The sequence below is a fragment of the Cyclopterus lumpus genome, chromosome 14 (genome assembly GCF_009769545.1).
Source record: "Cyclopterus lumpus isolate fCycLum1 chromosome 14, fCycLum1.pri, whole genome shotgun sequence".
Taxonomy (NCBI): Eukaryota; Metazoa; Chordata; class Actinopteri; order Perciformes; family Cyclopteridae; genus Cyclopterus; species Cyclopterus lumpus.
The window spans coordinates 3693393-3712843 of NC_046979.1; the positions used below are offsets into that span (position 1 = coordinate 3693393).

Below are 19451 nucleotides of genomic sequence, written 5' to 3' on the forward strand. Positions count from 1 at the left end.
GCCCTGTCCGCGTCCGTCCCGGAGCTTCCTCAGTGTGGGAGGGAACGAGCTGGCGCGCGCGCACGGGGGGCTGCTCTCAAACCGAAGACCTATACGGCAACCGGGGAGAGAGGGGGGGGGGGGGGGAGTGCAACCGGACCAGCACAAGTTCAAAGAAGCCGGATACGAGAACACGCGCTGCTGGAGCATATCTCTTCTTTTGTTGTTGTTGTTGTTATTTATTCTTCTTCTTTTTTTTTTTTTGCAACTCGTGATAAAGAGAAACCGGAAAAAAAGGGTCACAACTCGCGTGGAGCTCCGGCTGAGTAACAAAAACCTTTCTGAAGAGGCTTTTTACTCGTTGCGGGAATTTAAAAAATATAAATATATATATATTATTTTTCTTTCTTCAAATTCAAAGGATACGATTTCAATGCTACAACCATTTGGAATATGGGACTTTTAATCTATGATTTGGACCACGGGGACGGGCGGCTGTGTGTTTGTGCTCGGCTCTGGGTCATTTTGATAAGTATGTCACATTTATTCTGTTTGTTTCGCGATGATTTTTATTATTATTATTATAATTTTTTTTTTGCCCTACTTTGTCTCTGTCGAGCGATGTTGACTTTTATTCTTCTCAAGTGAGGTGCGATGGATAACAAGTGTGTGTGTGTGCGCGCGCGCGCCGCTCACATACAAACACGTGTGTGCGTGTGCGTGTGTGCGTGTGTGTGCGCGTGTGTGTGTTCGTCATGAGCAGTTTAACTCAGTGAAATAGCTCAAACCCCTGATTGGATGGTCACGTGTCGCCCACCTTGACAACCTGCCGCTGGATGCTTTACACGTATTGACCAGTTGTCACGTGATTAGTGTGTGTTGACCTTCTCCCCCCCCCCTAACCCCCCCTCACTGAGCACACCTCCTCCACTTCCTGTTCACACCATCATTCCTCGTTTTTTTTGCTTCATTGGCTCCGCCTCCTCTCCCTCACGCATTACATCTTTAATTAACTCTTTCTGTACTTTTCAAGGTTTGACCTTTTCCTTCCTTTGCTCTCTCCGCAGCTCTCGCCGGTAAAATCTCCCCGACCGGCTCCGATGCGCTCCTCAGCTCCTCGCCGGTGACCGTCAGTCCCTCGCCACCCAACGTCTACCTCCCCGCCAACTTCAAAATGTCCAACGCACAGCTGGCTTTCTTCTTGCGGGAGGCTCAGGCCACGGGGCAGACGGGCGGCGGCGGAAGGGGCGGTGCCGGCACCGGCGGCCCGAGCGCGGGACACCCGCTGCAGCGCTCTGAGAGCTTCGTGGTTTTCCAGACAAAAGACCTCCCCGCCATCAACGTAAGCTTCGGGCCTTTCTCCCGGGACCAGGCCCTGTCCAAGGAGTTGCTCCAGCCAGCCAGCCCGCTGGACATCCCCGGCCAGCTGACGGTCAACTGGAAGGTGAGGGCCTTCATCGTCCAGGCGCGGGTCTTCTCCAACAACCCCGCGGTGCAGGTGTTCTTCTACATCGCCGGCCGCGATTGGGACGACTTCAAAGCCCGGGACCAGCTGCCCTGCGTCCGGCTGCACGCCTTCCGGGACGTCCGCGAGATCAAAACCTCCTGCCGCATGAAAGGCAACCTGGCGCAGTGCTTGGCCCAGCTGGAGCTGCCGCCGTCCTGGTTCAACACCAACGTGGCCCCGCTGGGTCGGAGGAAAGGCTCCGGCGACGGGCTCTTGGACGGGCTCACCAGCGAGACCCTGCAGGCGGAGCTCTACTACACGCTCCACGGGACCAGTCTGGACGGGGAGTGCAGCGAGGGCTCAGGTCACCGGGGCGGCGGCGGCGGCTCCAGGGGAGAGCCTCTGTCACAGCACCCCCTGCTGCGCATCGGGAGCATCAGCCTGTACCAGGCCAGCCAGGAGCAGCTGCTGGTGGACAAGCAGTTGGATAAGAACATGTTCCTCAGGCTGCCAGAGAAGCCCCTGAAGCCCGGAGAAACCCTCCGGATCTTCCTCTACCTGATGCCCAACTCCACCGTGGAGCAGTTCTCCCTCAAGTAGGTCTCCGTTTTGTTTGTTTTTTGAAATACACGCCCCACGTATTCTGCTTCCATCCATTCGGCGTGTTTACACGTTGAAAAAGCTGCTTGCAGAAGCTCAGCGTGAGGATTCTCATGCACAACAAGAGTTATGGCTCGAATGAATGATTCGCCCGCTTCCTGGCAGACCTCGGGGGGGGGGGGGGGCCCATTAGTCATTCCCCTCCCGTCGTGGACTGAAGCCTCACGGCTCATGCCTTTTTAAAAAAAAAATTATAATTATATCCACACGTCCACAATTTGTCTCTGCGCGGCGTGGAATGCCGCATCCTGTGAAGTCCCCGGCGAGTAATAAATATAGGAATAGCCCCTCCCTTAATGGGGGCCGATTATCGCAGCGCCGGGGCCGTCTTCATCATCGTGATAATCGCCCTCGTTCAAAAAGCATAATTGGATAATGTTTTTTGTTTATTTGTTTGTTGCATAACCTCAGAATTTAAAAGCGTATGATGCGCGCAGCATTCCCTCTGCAGTCCAATAGAGTCAAACGAGCACAGTAATCTCATATTTCATCCGTCTCATTAATTTTCTAACTCTGCTGGGCCGGCAGTAATTAAAGTCAGGTGAGATAGGAAGAGAGGGAGAAGACGGGGTTAATGTGGAGCAGCACTTCACCTTTTTTGAAGTGGTGGCTTAACATCCACAGATGTTTCTTCTTCTTCTTCTTCTTCTTCTTCTTCTTCTTCTTCTTCTTCTTCTTCTTGTTTAGAGGCACAGGTGACGGTCACACATTGAAAGGCCTCGCTCCGGTACGCTGTGGTCCTTCGGCACTCGTGCGGTACAGACAGAAGAGCACGAATATCAACATTTGAATATGTCTTAGCGCACGTTGCAGATGTCTGCCGGTGACGCAGCTCCACGCGATAATAATCGAGAAACACGAGCTCACTCGTTCTCGTCGGCCAAAACATTCAGCATATCATCGTGTAGGTATCACCTTGGTCATTACACACCTCGCTGTGATGTTGTGTCTCTTTGGGGTCGATTTGTGTCTCTTTGTAGTTGTTTTGTGTCTCTTTGGGGTCGATTTGTGTCTCTTTGTAGTTGTTTTGTGTCTCTTTGTGGTCGATTTGTGTCTCTTTGTAGTTGTTTTGTGTCTCTTTGTGGTCGATTTCTGTTTCTGTCTCTTTGTAGTTGTTTTGTGTCTCTTTGTGGTCGATTTGTGTCTCTCTGTAGTTGTTTTGTGTCTTTTTGGCGTGTCAAGACGAAATACTCGTTTCAGTCAATAAAATCAATGAACTCCGCTCTTGTAAAAATGATATTCTACTATTTCGCCGCGAATAACGAAATGGCATCAAATGAGCTTTTTAACGTGTTTATTCACCGCCGTGATAAAAGGAACGCTTTCATTCGCAGTTAGTTTCTCATATTGCAAATGTAATTCTAAAGTGTCTTCATTTTTACGAGCACAAAAGTCCATCAAACTGAACAATTCTAACTTTATTCGGGCACACAGTGCACATTGTAGAAGCGATCATAGTCTTACTCACCGATAAACAACACTTTAGTTCACACAGAGAACTCTCTTGTCGCTCTGTTTTTGGTCTCCTCCGGCTCCTGAGGATAAACCGTCTATTTAACTGCGTTCCACTCTGTTTACCAGCTCGTCGCTAACGCTGTCGGTCTGTTTATTGGTGGATTGGAACACATGGTGTCGTTTACTTTCATCGCTTGTTTTCTTTTGCTGCTAACAGCTGTCGGCCGTAAACGACAACGACGCATTCTCAAAGTAAGAAGTCAAATCCTTGCAGCCTGGCCAGTGCTCACAGTTACCAAACCACTTGGTTAGCTTCGGGAAAAGAGCGCGCTCGATGTTGACTTGACTGACTCTGTCAACATGAACAGAGGTCTCCTGGATGAAAGTGGTGTGTTTGTTTGTTTGTTTGTCCCCCCCTGACCCACAATAACATTCAGATGGTACGCAACTTGAACTATGCAAGGAAAATAAATAAATATACAAATAATATACAATTATGTATAAGAGTCATAGTTTAACAAATGTAATTAATAAATAAAGATACCTTTTTGGGGCACCGATATGCATAAAATATAGATTATAGACACTTTAAGTACTCATCAGGTCTGCAGGAATATATATACATATATATAGAAATATACTGTGTATATATATATATGGAACAAATAATAATAAATATTTATAAATAAATACATATATATAAAAAAATATGGAACAAATAATAATAAATATTTATAAATAAATACACATATATATATATATATATATATATATATATATATAAAAATATGGAACAAATAATAATACATGTTTATAAATAAATATATATATATATAAAAAAATATGGAACAAATAATAATAAATATTTATAATTAAATACATATATATATATATGTATATATATAAAAAATATGGAACCAATAATAATAAATATTTATAAATAAATACATATATATATATATATATATATAATCAAAGTCTCTTGCCTGTAAACAGACAACCAGTAATGGCAATCAATGAGCTGGCTGTTGTATTTTCCGTTTCTGAGAAGGACCATAATGGTTGTAATAATAAATAATATTTGCCGACGTTAAAACTTCTGAGTTTGAGCTTCTGCCGGAACGAGAGGCCTCGGCTCGGCTCTCCGCCGCCTGCACTTTCCTCTCCTCGCTTGTCAACACAATATTCGGGGTGAGCGAATAAATGATTATTTGCACTCGACAAAGCTTGAGGAAAGAAAGTTTTTTTTTTTTTCTCCGCTCGTAGCCGTGAACGAAGCTAATAATCCTGACTAACTCAGCAACAATGATGAAACGCACTGTAAATATGATCGTTGAAATCTGAACTGAACCTAATTAAGCCTCAATAACTCAATAAGCTGCGAGGGGAAAACCGGCGTTGAAATCCTCCCCGCGGAAATGGTTTATTAATTGTGAATCCTCAGGGTGGAAGGATTCGCTATTAATAAACCTAAAACCTTGTAAAGGTTGTGACCCAGACACCAGTTTACAAAAACATGCCCCGAGCAGCAACACAGTTGTGTGTGTCTCCACCTGACAGATTAGGGAAGAGTTCAAACACTTCGTATTTTACCAGCATATCCTTTGGGAGTTTATAAAGAACGATGCCAAAAAGGTTTAATCAAGACGCAGCAAGTGCAATTTTTTGCACTAGTCTGGTGCTTGGATGGATTACCTACTGGGACCAGGCACAAGGGCCCAAAGGGTCAGGGGCCCCACCGGTCTTCACTTGCTAAATTGTCGCTCAAAGAGACACGTGGAAACCAGTAAGACACTTAAAATGACCACAAAGACACACAAAGAACGACAACAAAGAGACAACTACAAAGAGACACCAAACGTCTTCAAAGAGACTAAAAAGCACTACAAAGAGACATAAAACAACTACAAAGAGACATAAAACAACGGCAAAGAGACATAAAACAACGGCAAAGAGACTCAACATCACAACAAAGAGACATAAAACAACGGAAAAGAGACATAAAACAACGGCAAAGAGACTCAACATCACAACAAAGAGACATAAAACAACGGAAAAGAGACTCAACATCACAACAAAGAGACATAAAACAACTAGAAAGAGACATAAAACAAATAAACTCAACATCACAACAAAGAGACATAAAACAAATAAACTCAACATCACAACAAAGAGACATAAAACAACTACAAAGAGACATAAAACAACGGCAAAGAGACTCAACATCACAACAAAGAGACATAAAACAACTACAAAGAGACATAAAACAAATAAACTCAACATCCCTACAAAGAGACATAAAACAACTTCAAAGAGACTGAAAACAACTACTAAGAGACATAAAACAACCTCAGAGAGATTCAACATCACTACAAAGAGACACAACACAACTACAAAGACACTCAAAACAACTAAAAGAGACGTAAAACAATCACAAAGAGACGTAAAACAATTACAAAGTGACACGCAACAACAAAAAGAGGCTTAACAACTTAACAACTCTTATCCCGTCTTTGCCGAAGGGCCCATTGTCTCATGATGGTTGCAGATGGTGAAACCTGATATGCGTCTCCCTTCAAACATGCTACTAAAAGTAGCTGAAATCTCAAAAATGAATCTATGAATGAATGCTATAGACTTTGTATTTGTGTGTGTGTGTGTGTGTGTGTGTGTGTGTACTTAAAGACATCCTCCCAGTCCTCCCACCTTGTCTCCAGACGACAATGCTAACCATTCATTATCTCGGGGCCCAACCCCACCCCCCCACCAGGAATGCCGAGCATTTGTTTTCACACCGTCAGAGCAACATTTACCCCCCCCCCCTGAAAGATGTGTGATCTCATGTCGGTCGTAATATAGAGACACAAAAAGGCTGCGTTCTTCACCTTCTTCTGAGATCTACATTACGTTGTCATTCACCCCTTATTGCCTGAATATATATAAGTCAAAGAAAGAGATGTGGCCCCTCCATCGGGCGTGAATCCAGTAGTTCTGGACTGTCGAGTCGAGGGAGACGATTTTAAAGATGCAATGGAGGAGCATCTTTTAAAAAAAAAGATGAATCGGGAGGACTCCCCCTTCCTGCTGCGGCTCTCTCTCCCCTTTTTTTAAATTTTTTTTTTTGGCCACAATTCCTTTCTCCTTATGCACTCGTCCGGGCTTTGAAGCTCCTTGACTTGTTATTGCGGATGACGGCGTGAGGCCGAGCCGCACGGCCACGTGTGGAATCTGCCCGGATTCTTCCCACGGCAACAGCAGCGCTGCCAGAAATGTGCTCGCTCTCTCTCTGTGTGTGTGTGTGTGTGTGTGTGTGTGTGTGTGTGTGCATGTCATGCTGTAAGATGGGGGGAGGGGGGGGGAAAGTAGTGGCGTGTCAAATTTGGTTACCATGGCGACGCGATAACAGTAATGCGGGTGGCTGTGTTTAATGGTATCTCGCGTGCTCCGCTTGTCAACGTGCAGAGTGACATTTATTTTATGGATATCCTCCCATGCTTATTAATAATATATATTTAATATAAGTGACTCCTCGTCATATAATATATATATATATATATATTTATATATTTATTGCTCGAGTCCTCGGCTGTGTTCATTTAATTGACGGTACATATGTATCATACATGCCAACGGTTACAGTCCCAGTCAGTTGTTGGAGGCCTCTGCTTCAGATACCGCTTCGCTTCAGGTTTTCGCGGAAGCTACCAGTCATCATTTTTTAATTTATTTTTTAAATATTCTTAATTGCCCAAATGACTACACTTTAATGTGAAATGCGGCTCTTATATATATTACAGTGACGACCCCACAGAAAATTGCCAATTAGCTCGTTTGAGTTTTTTTCCCCACCCACAAATTCCCACCTGCAGCAGACAGCTGTGTTGTTGTTGTTTTGTGTTTTTTTTGCACCAAAAAAAAAAAAAAGCTCTGATAAATCTCACTAAATCTTCCAACCATAAGCATGTTTTCTTACCCTGCTGACACCCCAGGCTCGTGGGACGATCCGTCACGCCTTCAAGGACACACAAGCAATTCCCCCCACTAAATACAACTCTTTGGCCAATGAATCATTCTAACGACTCGTGATGTCTGATAGCCTTTTTTCCCATCACTCCCCCCTTTGCATTTAACTTATAAAAGTGTCTCCACATAAACTGCACATCAGGAAATACATTCGCTGGTCGATCTCGAGGCTCGATGGGTTCATTCTCATCCGGCGGAGTTTGATAGTGATTGCAATGTCGGTCGTGTTAATGAACCAAACCCGCTGCGTTGGCAGTGTTCGACACATTGGGCCCTTTGGCAAAGACATGCAAGAGACCCCAGTTACTGTCTCACCTTGGTCATTACACACCTCGCTGTGATGTCGTGTCTCTTTGGGGTCGATTTGTGTCTCTTTGTAGTTGTTTTGTGTCTCTTTGTGGTCGATTTGTGTCTCTTTGTAGTTGTTTTGTGTCTCTTTGTGGTCGATTTGTGTCTCTTTGTAGTTGTTTTGTGTCTCTTTGTGGTCGATTTCTGTCTCTTTGTAGTTGTTTTGTGTCTCTTTGTGGTCGATTTCTGTCTCTCTGTAGTTGTTTTGTGTCTTTTTGGGGTCATTTGGAGTCTCTTTGTGGTAGTTTTGTGTCACTAAATACTATTAATTTTGTGTCTCTGTGGTAGTTTAGTATCTCTTAGTGGTCATATTCTGTCTTTGTAGTTGTTTTGTGTCTCTGGGGTCATTTGGAGTCTCTTTGTAGTTGTTTTGTGTCTCCTTTGGAGTCATTTGGAGTCTTCCTGTTGTCTCTTTGAGTGACATTTTGTAGGTGAAGGTCAGGGGAGCCCCTGAGACTTATGGCCCCTGGACCTGTCGCCCCCCCCCCGCCCCCCCCCCCCCCCCCCCCCCCCCCCCCCCCCCCCCCCCCCCCCCCCCGCCCCATCCCCCATCCCCGTTCAGTAATCCGTCCGTGGTCTGCTGCTTTAAAATCTAACTGACAGATAATTAAAAAAGATTAATGGGTCATTTGTGTTATCGCGCCATGTGACATGACAAGACCTCGTATCTATTTGCCATCTTGAACAGTTCCATTTATATTTCAACACAAAGGCAACTGTCGCTCATAAAATGATACATATCAGCATATCAGAACTAACCTTGCTTCGCCTACTAAGACCTGCAGCTGGTAGGGAGCCCAACATATTGTGCTCATGGGGTTTATTCACATTGAGGACCTCAAGGGGCCGTGCGAGCAGCTCCACCTGAACACGGCGACCGGCTGCCGATGTGGCTTCCGGTGACTCGTTGACCGTTTCGCTGACGGTAAACAGCCTCGTTGCAGTGCGCACACACAAACTACACTCCCACTGCTCTCGTCGGTGCAGGACTCACACCGCCGTACTCCACAGCCTTAGGTACAACATGCAGTATTCAAATGCCCTGGCTCCAGATAAAGGCCGCAGGATGAGAACGCGCAGTGGAAGCCAGGGAGAGTGACCCACATTCAGCGAGCGGCGGCGGCGGCTCGACGTGGCCGCCGCTCACGCCTCGTAGGGGAAACGCGCGCACGCAACTTCCCGACCTCGGCCTCTGCTTCCTGCCAGCTCCCACGTCTCGCTGCCGGCTCGACCTCCAATCCCGATGGCCTCGATGTCGGCGCTCTTTTCTGGGATCTTAACGACCAAAATAAAGCGACGCCTCGGGGCCGTACTGGACTTGCACCGCCACTGCTGCTTCCCCTACTGCTCGCCTCCCTCCCTTCTCGCCTCACCGTCAACAAGTTATTTGAGGTCAAGCTGCAAGGGGGGGGGGGAGTATTTACCATTGTGATCTTTAATAAGTGCAGAGAGCCCCCCTCTGGTAGGCCGTTGGCACGAGTCACAAAAGGGGGGATATACTGTGCGTGCCAAGATTTTAATGAAATTGGCTGTTTTGAGCTCGAGTTAGTTTTTCTTTTTAATGCTCAAATAAATTAGCATGCGTCAGCTAAAAGCAGACATTTATGCATGTTTGTTCCAGCGCGTGGCTCCTACTGAAGCCATTCAGACCTTTTTCTAACCTCCTTTAGGCAAGCGGAGTAACTTCTGTTCCGGTATTTCCAGTGTGTGACTCTCACTTCAACCACCATATCTACCGAGGGGCCTTTTTTTTTTTAGCACGCTCGGCGAATCTGGACTGTCGGTTTTAGTTTTTACAGACAAACGAAACCCCAATCAAGTTGAGATATTCTATCGAAACCCACAAAGTTCAACCGGGTCGAGTACGCAGCTGTTCACTCATTGGGCAGTTACAGATGCATTCATACGACCTGGTCATGCCCACAGCCAGCGGTCTGAAAGTGCTGCAGAAGACGGTTTCATCAGCGCCAATTAACCACTTAATCAAACTCCAGTGAACTCGGGGTGGACCTATTGCGATGTGCACATTTTTTTTTGGGGGGGGGGGGGGGGGGGGGGGGAGGGGAGGAAACCATTTCACACTTCCAAATGTTGGCAAATTCTTTAAAAAGCGGAGTAAAATTGCACAGCTGTCGTCTAATCCCGCTGCGATACAGTACCAGCCAGCAGACCGTATTAGGGTCTAAAAGGCTTTCATTAATCACGTTTTAATTAATATAATGCATAACGCTACGGAGTGCTGTTAATGAGAGCCCTCTGTTCCGTTGCTTTTGCATCGGCTTGGTTCTTAAACGCTTTCGTCAGGAGTTTAATGTGCAGATGTAAAACCAAGACGTCGGCCATTATCTTTCGTCTTCTCGGCGTGAACTTCTCTTCTCGTTCCTCTCATTGAAGCGCTCGTGCTTTTTTGGGAAGTTTGTCTGACAGATTGATAAATCACAAGCAGACCTGAGGACTTTCTGTGCTTTTTATGCCTTTTTTCAAAGCATATTTTAATATGCGTTAAATTATGGAGGGAGCCTGAGAGACAAATTGACAAAAGCCCAGAGCTCTTCATTTCCAATGTAATCAAACAAGCAGTCCTCCAGGTATGAAAAAAAAAAAGAAGTGAATATGTTTCTCATTTGAGAAAGCTCCCGTTAACCGTTTTATCTTTCGTAAAAATTCATTTCCCGGCGCTCCAAATGAAAACTGTGAAATCTTTCAATCACCAAATGTGTTCTCTTTCCAAACACATTTCTTTTGTTTTTCTTTTGGACGGCTTGATGTTCGGGTTCCCAGAAAAAACGTGTTGTGCTGCCGCTCAAATTGTGAACGATTTTGACATCTCTCCAGGAATGCAGGTGTATTGTGTTTGCTGGTCCTCTCTGCATGCTGGATGCATGTATTATTGGATAGCTCGATGACGTATTGGAGAAAATACGCTTTTAATTCTCTGGATTATTATTTGTGACTCAACACTAAAAGGTGCATCTTTTATGGGTTGGTAATGTGTGCAATAAAAACATAGAAAATGGGAATTTTTCTGACAATTGCTTGCTGCCCAGTACCACGTCGACTGTTTCTGAATCACAAATATGATTTGTGAATACATTTCATATCGGCCTCATATCGTGCTTGACAAAACTCAAAATGCCTGGTGGTTAACGTTGTGAAACGATTTGTCAGGTTTAGGCAAAAAAAACTACTTGTTTATAAAGAAAAGGGACAACAACGCGTTGCAACAACACAACACGGTGCAACAACGCAACGCGGTGCAACAATGCAGTGCAACAATACAACCCGGTGCAACAACGCAACGCGGTGCAACAATGCAGTGCAACAATACAACCCGGTGCAACAACGCAACGCGGTGCAACAATGCAACGCGGTGCAACATTGGTGCAACAGCGCAACCCAGTGCAACAACGCGGCGGTGCAACAACCCAGTGTAACAACCCAGTGCAACAACCCGGTGCAACAACCCGGTGCAACAACCCGGTGCAACAACCCGGTGCAACAACCCGGTGCAACAACGCGGCGGTGCAACAACCCAGTGCAACAACCCAGTGCAACAACCCAGTGCAACAACCCAGTGCAACAACCCAGTGCAACAACGTGGCGGTGCAACAACGCAACGCGGTGCAACATTGGTGCAACAACGCAACCCAGTGCAACAACGCAAACCAGTGCAACAACGCGGCGGTGCAACAACGCAACGTGGTGCAACATTGGTGCAACATTGGTGCAACAACGCAACCCAGTGCAACAACGCAACCCACACAGAGAGAGAGAGAGAGTGCAACAACCCAGTGCAACAACGCGGCGGTGCAACAACGCCGTGCAACAACCCGGAGCAACAATGCGGCGGTGCAACATTGTTGCAACAACGCGGTGCACCAACTCGTATTGTACCACGTAACCTTCAACAACGGTCGCTCGACTTGGTCACTGAATCTGACCGAATGCAAAGCGTTGACATTCGACACATCTGTGGTTCAGAAACGTCCAAAAGGCTTCTGGCCAAAAGCTCGAGTAAAGACACAAAATGCCATTTTACCTTTTTGAATGATTATCATCTTCATCCAACCCAACAGTAAATTGAACCTGACCCTCCGTGAGCAACAGGTTGTCTTCCAGTGGTTAAATACCTGGAGCGACTCTCTACTTATGTTTCAAAACAAAAGAAACAAAATAAGCCGGTAATAAAAACGGTCATAATTAACAGCAGTTGTGCATTAACGGTGAATCAAATTAGCCCGCGCGTCTGGCAGAGACTGATTAATTCATCATGAAGTGTTTGGCTGCTGCTAAACGTGCTGTGATCAACTTATTGAGTTTCGGGAGGTTCGCACCGCTGAAAACGGGTGTTGCGTTACTTCATTCGAGAAATATCCGCGCGTCAGAGTGCGTTTGGCTCCATCTCGGAGCAGAGTTCAGGTTCATGATTGGATGACATTCAGTGAGGGGAATGCAATAATGCGGAAAAATCCAAGGAGGGGGTGACGGGCGGGTAGTGAGGCATCCACCCCAATGCGAGGTTATCCCATTTCTCAATCGGCATCAGATTTCTGTCCCCCTTCCTCCATTAGATCATTTTCCACCTGCACAAAGCAGCCCCCCTCCCCCCCTCAACACACACCGCCTTATGTGGTTATCTTCAAAAAAAACCTTTGATGGATTTATGGGGACAAGACTAAGATAAGCCGTATTTACCACTGCAGGCAGCCTCCATTTACCTGTCCCTCCCTCTTTCATGTTGTCACGGACAGAAATTGCCGAGGTTTTATTGCTATCTCCGCCCCGCCCTTCTCCTCTTCTGCTTCTTTTATGACGCCTGCCCGAAGGGGGTTTTGCGGAACCCGATCCGTCGTAATGGACCCGGCGTGAAGGATTGCACTGCCCAGTGGTGCTACACCTTCAAAGGAGGCATTGGTGTGCAGGAGTTTGCATCTTCCCCACCGCCAGATACACTTTAGATTTTTAATGATGGGCTCTCTGAGTGTTCTTTTGCAGCTGTTGTTTGCAAAGCTGTACACAAAAGATCAAGAGATGCACTGTACTGCAGTCCTGAGGGCAGAAAGGCTCTCCGGGTCGTGTACAGTTTCATTAGATTCCTGGGACTTGAAGTCATCTGGGGGGGGGGGGGCGATCATTGGACAAGGAGAACAAGAGTCTCTCTCGGCTCCTGCTTTTGGTATCGATCCAGAGAAGAAAAGCAACTTTCACGTCGGAGGCTGTTAACATGTTAACGCCGGGGCCTTGTAAACACTGCAGTCACACAACGGGGCCGAGAGGGGAGGAGTCAGAACAGAAGGCTGTAGTCACTGATATCAATGCACCTTGGCAGCGTCGCTCGTCTCTCTCTCTTTCTCTGCGCAGTACAATGGGAGTGATGCTCAAGGAATAATGGGTCCGATGAATGCATTGGGAGCACATGGGGAAACAAGGCAATCTCAATGGAAGAATTTGGGTTAATGCATATTCATATTTCGTGGCAGACGCCCAAGACTGCTAATCTAATGATTGTGAACGCATTGGTTTTCTTCCTCCGGTGCCCCGACACGTTTCTTTTTCTTTTCTTTCTTCTCACTCCCGTCACGTTTTCATTTCGAGGTGGAATTTGACGTCGTCAACTCGTGTTTTTTTTTTTTTCCGAGCCAGTCGACCTGCAGACACTTGGATTTTTTAGGAGGTTTTAAAAAAAAAAATGAAGGCGGACTGCGCCCCGTGATATTTCCCAGGCGGACTAACCCCGCGGCGAGGAGACGGGCCAGCTCGCCGTTTCCCCGTGAATGCCAGCCGTTGGTAAATATCACGCTGCAGGAGGCTGGACTCGTGTAATCAAACCTCTCCTACGACAACGTGCCACGTGGTCATACGCACATGTTGATGTCGTCTACGTCTAAAATAAAGCGTGGCGGTGGGATGGGTCAAACCAATACGGGACTCATTTTGACTTATGTTCACGTTGGTCGTGTATAGAGCACATTTGTGTAGTTGAGCCTCGGCTCGCTCGACAAAAAGAAAATCCAATTGGATTTTGGGGATTATTGCAGAAATTAATTTCCGTGGTCAAACGAATGAACAAAGTTGTCTCGTTTAGACGCTTGTTAACAACCGCCTTATTTAGGAACCGCAACAACCATTTCATAAACACGCATGTGCAAAAATAGCTGACTCACTTCCTGGTTACTATTTTAAGCCGTTTTTTTTCATATTTTTTTTCCTTCTGATCCTAAACCAAGTTTCTTCATGGCACGACAATTCTTTTGAATTTTAAACATGTCGGGATGTTTTCACATCTCCATCCATCGCATCCTCGAGGTTCAGGAACGGTTGCAGGGGATTTGCAATCGTCTCCGAGGAACACGACTCCTCTCCTCGCTGCTGAGTCTTCACCCGTCTTGGTTTCACTCCTCTGTGGGAAGTGTTTTGTTTTAAGAAAGCAATTTTTTTTTATTTAACAAGCTGGAGGATCAAATAATTATTTTGCACACTGACCCTCAAAACACTGGGTGGGGACCCCGCCGGTGGGTCGCGGGAGTTTATATTTGGGTCGCCAAAGAAATGAGAAGAATTTCTTCCGGATTTTTTGATTTTATTTCACATTTATATCTGCAGTTCACCTTTTGGGACACAAAAGGGAATGTTTGTATTCTGACGGTTTTTAGCCGACTTATAACATTGAATCTCATAAGAAAGGCCAGAATGCAATCTGTTGGTTTTACTGATGAAAGAGCCGGTTAACTCCCTTCAAATGCATTTATTTGGTTTAATCTTTGGAAGTATTTATAGTGTATATGTTCTCAACACGACATGCATAAGCATCAAACGTATGTTTATTCTCTTCAAGGTAATATACGGCGATGTGTAAATGGCAGTGAAGATGGTCAGGAAGGCTTATATTTAAACATTTCTAGATATAGGATTCATAGATGGAGCTTATTGTTAACTGGGTCACGATGGGTTGTCATCATTTTTTAAAAAGTGGGTCCCCAGAAAAAAATAGAAAAAGGGAAACACACTGAATTAGATAATATGGAAAAAACAAGGGGTTTGTTTACTCTTTTTGCAGTGACGGTGCCACAATCCCCATATGAGCAATTAACCAGTAAAATGTGATCTTATTTTTATCATAAATAATGCAAAGAAACACACACAAAGAAATGGGACGCAGGTTGAAAACAACTCCAAACCTGTTTTCCTTGTTTAATTGTGATGTTTCACACTGTGTACATGCATACACATCAGTATTTACTCCCCTCATTAGCATCCAGTGGAACGTAAGAGGAAGTTTCAACTTCTTCCAATTCTTACTGACCACAAGTTGATTGCTTCTCCGTCAATATCGCCTCCATTAGCGCTCCACTCACCCACAATGCAACGCTTGAGGACCGCGATGATCACCGAGCGAGAGGGGAGGCAGTTTGAAAGGAGTTTTTGACTCCCACACGTTACAACTTGACAGGTTCTTGTATATTTAAAAGCAATCCAGACCGACGGGGACGGAGAATACGTTTTGTGTTTTACACATTTTGAAAATGCACAAAGGCAAAAATCCATAAACTGCCTGAATACTCTCTTTCTGCTCGTTATTATCAATGTACCATAATAGGGTGTTGTGTGTGTGTGTAAGAATCTTCTGAGTCTATATTTCAGGATGATTAGTAAATGCCTGCTTTCTTCATACGGTACATTTATACGGTAGATGAACATTGTTAAAGCATCACCAGTTATCTCAAATAAACCGAAAGAAACTGCTAGAAGCAGTCGATGAACTTCTTTTAATTATTGTGGATGTGAACCGAGGCCGTCGCATTTGGTTTCTTTCGTTTTTATTTCCTGATGTTCAACAGCCTGGACAGCAGGGTTATTAGTAAACCATTCAACTGTTACCATGGTTACGTTCAATATCTGGTACTTTATTCAGTATTTCTTTTAAAACTCTCATACCAGAGTGGAAAGACAAACAGGTCGTATTATTATTATTTGTAGTTTCTGTTGGGTTTGAATGGAGCTGCAATGTAAAATGACTGGAGTCTGGTGGCTTTGACGAACGCTTATGAAATGTATTGTTTTTTTATATTAATACATTTTAACAATGGTCCCAACTCCCTGTTCCCACTTAAGACAAAGGACAGATGTTATTGGGTGTTAAAGGTCAAATTACTCTTTTTTTTTTATATGTACATGCTCTCCACAAAGCCACCAGAAACATACGCTTGATTGTCATAAAACGTCATTCAATCAAAAATAAAACGTCTTTGTTTGACTTTCCTCGTTTCAAACTATCACCAATTCTGGTCTCGGAGTGTAAAAGAGAGAGAGACAGAATAAGTAGCAGATAATAAAAAATAAAATTTAAAAAAACAGAAGCTGGAACAATTTCACAGTTTACTAACCCTGTTTTTTTTCGGGCGCGCACTCATGACGTTGCTTACTAAGAGAACCCCCCCCAAAGAAAAACTGAAAGGCATACTCCTCATTGTTTCAGACTGAAACTGACTACAGTTCGTACAGAAGGATCGTGTTAATGTGAGCAGCTTCCTTTTTTTTCTCCCTTTTGTCAGTGTGATGATGGACTCAGAATAAGTACTTTTTCTCCTCTCCCCGTCCTTTATATCACGATATCTGAGCTCCCGATCATGCATTATTTAAACCTAAAGGATTTTTTTTTTTTTATCTCTTCATTTTCTTCAATTTTTCTTCAGCTGTTCCTGAAGCCGTCAGCTTTGTTGCCCTCCCCCACGAGCAGAGACCGTAATGAATGTGGTCGTCATGAAGCTACTTATCTTTCTGTTAATCACAAGCCAACAGACTCGACAACACCAACTCTCATCAAAAGATCATCAAGGGGCGTCAATGTGACGAACGCCTGCGTCCGGTTACGAGAAACTATTAGGAAAAACCCGTCGTCCAATAAGAACCGAGGATTCTCCGTTGCGCGTATTAATACGCCGTGTAAGCACAATAAGCCATGGATAAATCATATTGAGTATTAGAGGACTTGACGAGCCATTCTCTCACCGTTTCTTGTGAGTGGAGCAATTAACCCCCGACATGTATACCACCTGTGACTCTTAAGCACATGTATTAATCTTTATCATTTCATAATTGCCATGAAAAACATCTATACAGTGGCATTAATTGCGTGATACGTGATACGGCATAAATCCCCATAAGCCTCTCCCCCCCCCCCTCTGACATGTGATCTGTCATTGGTTTATACAATACCTGCCAGTGCCTTGGAAAGCTGATAGTCTAACCACCAAGGCTTCATTTAATCTCATCAAAGGTTAGTTATGAAGAGTTATGAGAGATTCGTGAAGAGAAGCGGAGCTCTAATTTCTCCTCCTCGGAGAAACAAGGAACATAATATATATATATATATATATATATATATTTTTTTTTTAAAACCGCATAGTAAGGAAAAAACCTTTTTCTCAAGAGTCGGGACAAAAAGAGTGCGTTGGTCCAATCTTCCCGTTATGGGATCTTCATCAGCAGCAGCAGCATCATAAAAACTCAATTGGGTTGATTTTCAACCCATTTTGGATCACATCCCCAGTCATATGGTGCACCTATTTAAAATATATATATATATATATATATATATATATATATATATATATATATATATATATAGAATATGCATAATATCCTTTGAATCCCTCTTGTAACTCAAATATTCAATTTTCACTGGGACTCAAACTTTCTTCAAGGAACTTGACTATTTCAGCCATCTTGAAAGTTGAACCCCCTTTTTAAGTGTAAATTAAATATTAATCCTGGATCCCATTTGAAATTAGAGTTTAATGCAACATAATTAAATGTAATCTGTGTCATTCTAAATTAGTTTTAAAGTGTTGTGCAACGTTATTTCAAGTGTAATTTTAATCTGGTTTTAAAAGTCTCAGGCTGCAGACTGTAAGGAAGGAAAACGTGTCATCGGCATACGGTGAAATACAGAAATCAGAAAGTCCAGTTTGTTGTATTGATTGTACACGATTTTTAAAAAGTAAAACCAATCCCAATGTACGTTTAGACCGTATCCCGTGCTGTGTGTGTTGTCACTGAGTCACTGCATTGTTTTAGAATTTAGTCCCATGCCATTGTAATTGAAGAGTTTAAGGTTACGTTGTTAATCAAAGTAAAAGAGGTTCACAGTTGGTAATGCTTCAATTGCTTTTTTTCCAATTTACCGTTCAATAAAAACAACATTTTCTGTGTAAAAATACCATTAAAATAAGCCTAATGATTTGTTAGGTTGTAGTGGATTTTATATATATTTGCACATGTAGATAAGAGAAGTTTATGTTTTAAATTAATACATAAAGGAAGATATGATAATTAATTTGGGATATTATGAGGAATATTCTGGAGGAATGTATTATGAAACATAAGAGAGGATCACTGTTTTATTATTCTGTTTTAATGACAAATGTAATGATTAACTGTATGATGCATGAGAATGAATGAATGTTTTATTGTTTAGACAATAGTTAAAATGGATGCCGATTGAAACCTAATGTGTTGCTTTTATTCGGAAGGCAGGATAATAGGGTTTTATTGTGAAGGGGAACTTTCTGTCCTTGACCGGAAGAGTGAGCTTTGACCCCGCTAGTTTTACTAATTGGCTTAGCGAACAGAACTGCTGCATCCTTTGAACTGACCAATGGAACTAACCTTTAGGTGTGAATTCATTTGCATGACCAGACTAACAGCCGAGCATTTGTTCTGGGGAGATGGTTCTACTGGTCTGGAGACTCGAGACAGCCCCGGTCTGTGGCTCCTTGAGAGCTGCACTCCGTCTGTGGAGAGTTCCTCCTTTCTGGCCCCACGATCGTGAACGCTACATGAGTATTATCTTTGCCATTAAATATTGTTAAACTTTAACTCGAATCCTGAATTTCCTGCGGCCACGGGACCCGGAGCTTTGAACACGAATCTTACAGATTCCACCTGGGTAATTTATCACGGGATCGTCAAAAAGGGTGCGATCATTTGGCTTCCCTGTTATTGGATATCATTAAAAAATGAATTCATAATAAACCCTATCGCCTTCAGACGAACGCAGAATTAGCCATCCTTTTATAAAACACTGTTACCAGGCAACGGGACTAAGCCTGGCAAGGTGTCTGAATGCATTCGTGGAGAATATTAGCACTTCATTTACTTAAGGAAACGGCTGCATGTCACCAGAAAGAGGGGGGGGGGGGGTAATTATTCCCTCCCACTGACACCTGAGAGAGACACACAGGCGTTGAAATGTAATTCATAGTAAGGAGAACCGGCTCGTGTTCCACGGCGAATGGCTTCATGTAGTTATTCTGCTCTCACGGAACATCACAGAGTCCCTTTTGTGCAGCGAATGGCATTTTGGGTGGACGGGGGTGGACGGGGTGGGGGCTCATCCACTGTCACAACCAGAGTATTGAAAAACATGCCCTGTGGTGTGAAATGGGACTTGGGACAAAAATGCAAAAACAGCTTCACCTGTAACTCCACCTGAAGCACTCGGGTCCACAGCGAGTGCTTCTGCGTGTTCATGCAGCAG

At 44.2% G+C, this 19451-nt stretch overlaps 1 protein-coding gene across 1 annotated transcript in view; it reads left to right on the forward strand.

The window, feature by feature from the left end:
- Positions 1-408: 408 nt before the first annotated feature.
- Positions 409-19451, forward strand: part of tmem132e (transmembrane protein 132E) — a 96239-nt gene continuing 77196 nt past the window's right edge. The window contains exons 1-2 of the mRNA XM_034551169.1: positions 409-511; positions 1047-2022. Coding sequence (XP_034407060.1) covers positions 433-511; positions 1047-2022 — 1055 coding nt within the window. The 5' untranslated portion in view covers positions 409-432. The remainder of the gene's footprint in view (positions 512-1046; positions 2023-19451) is intronic.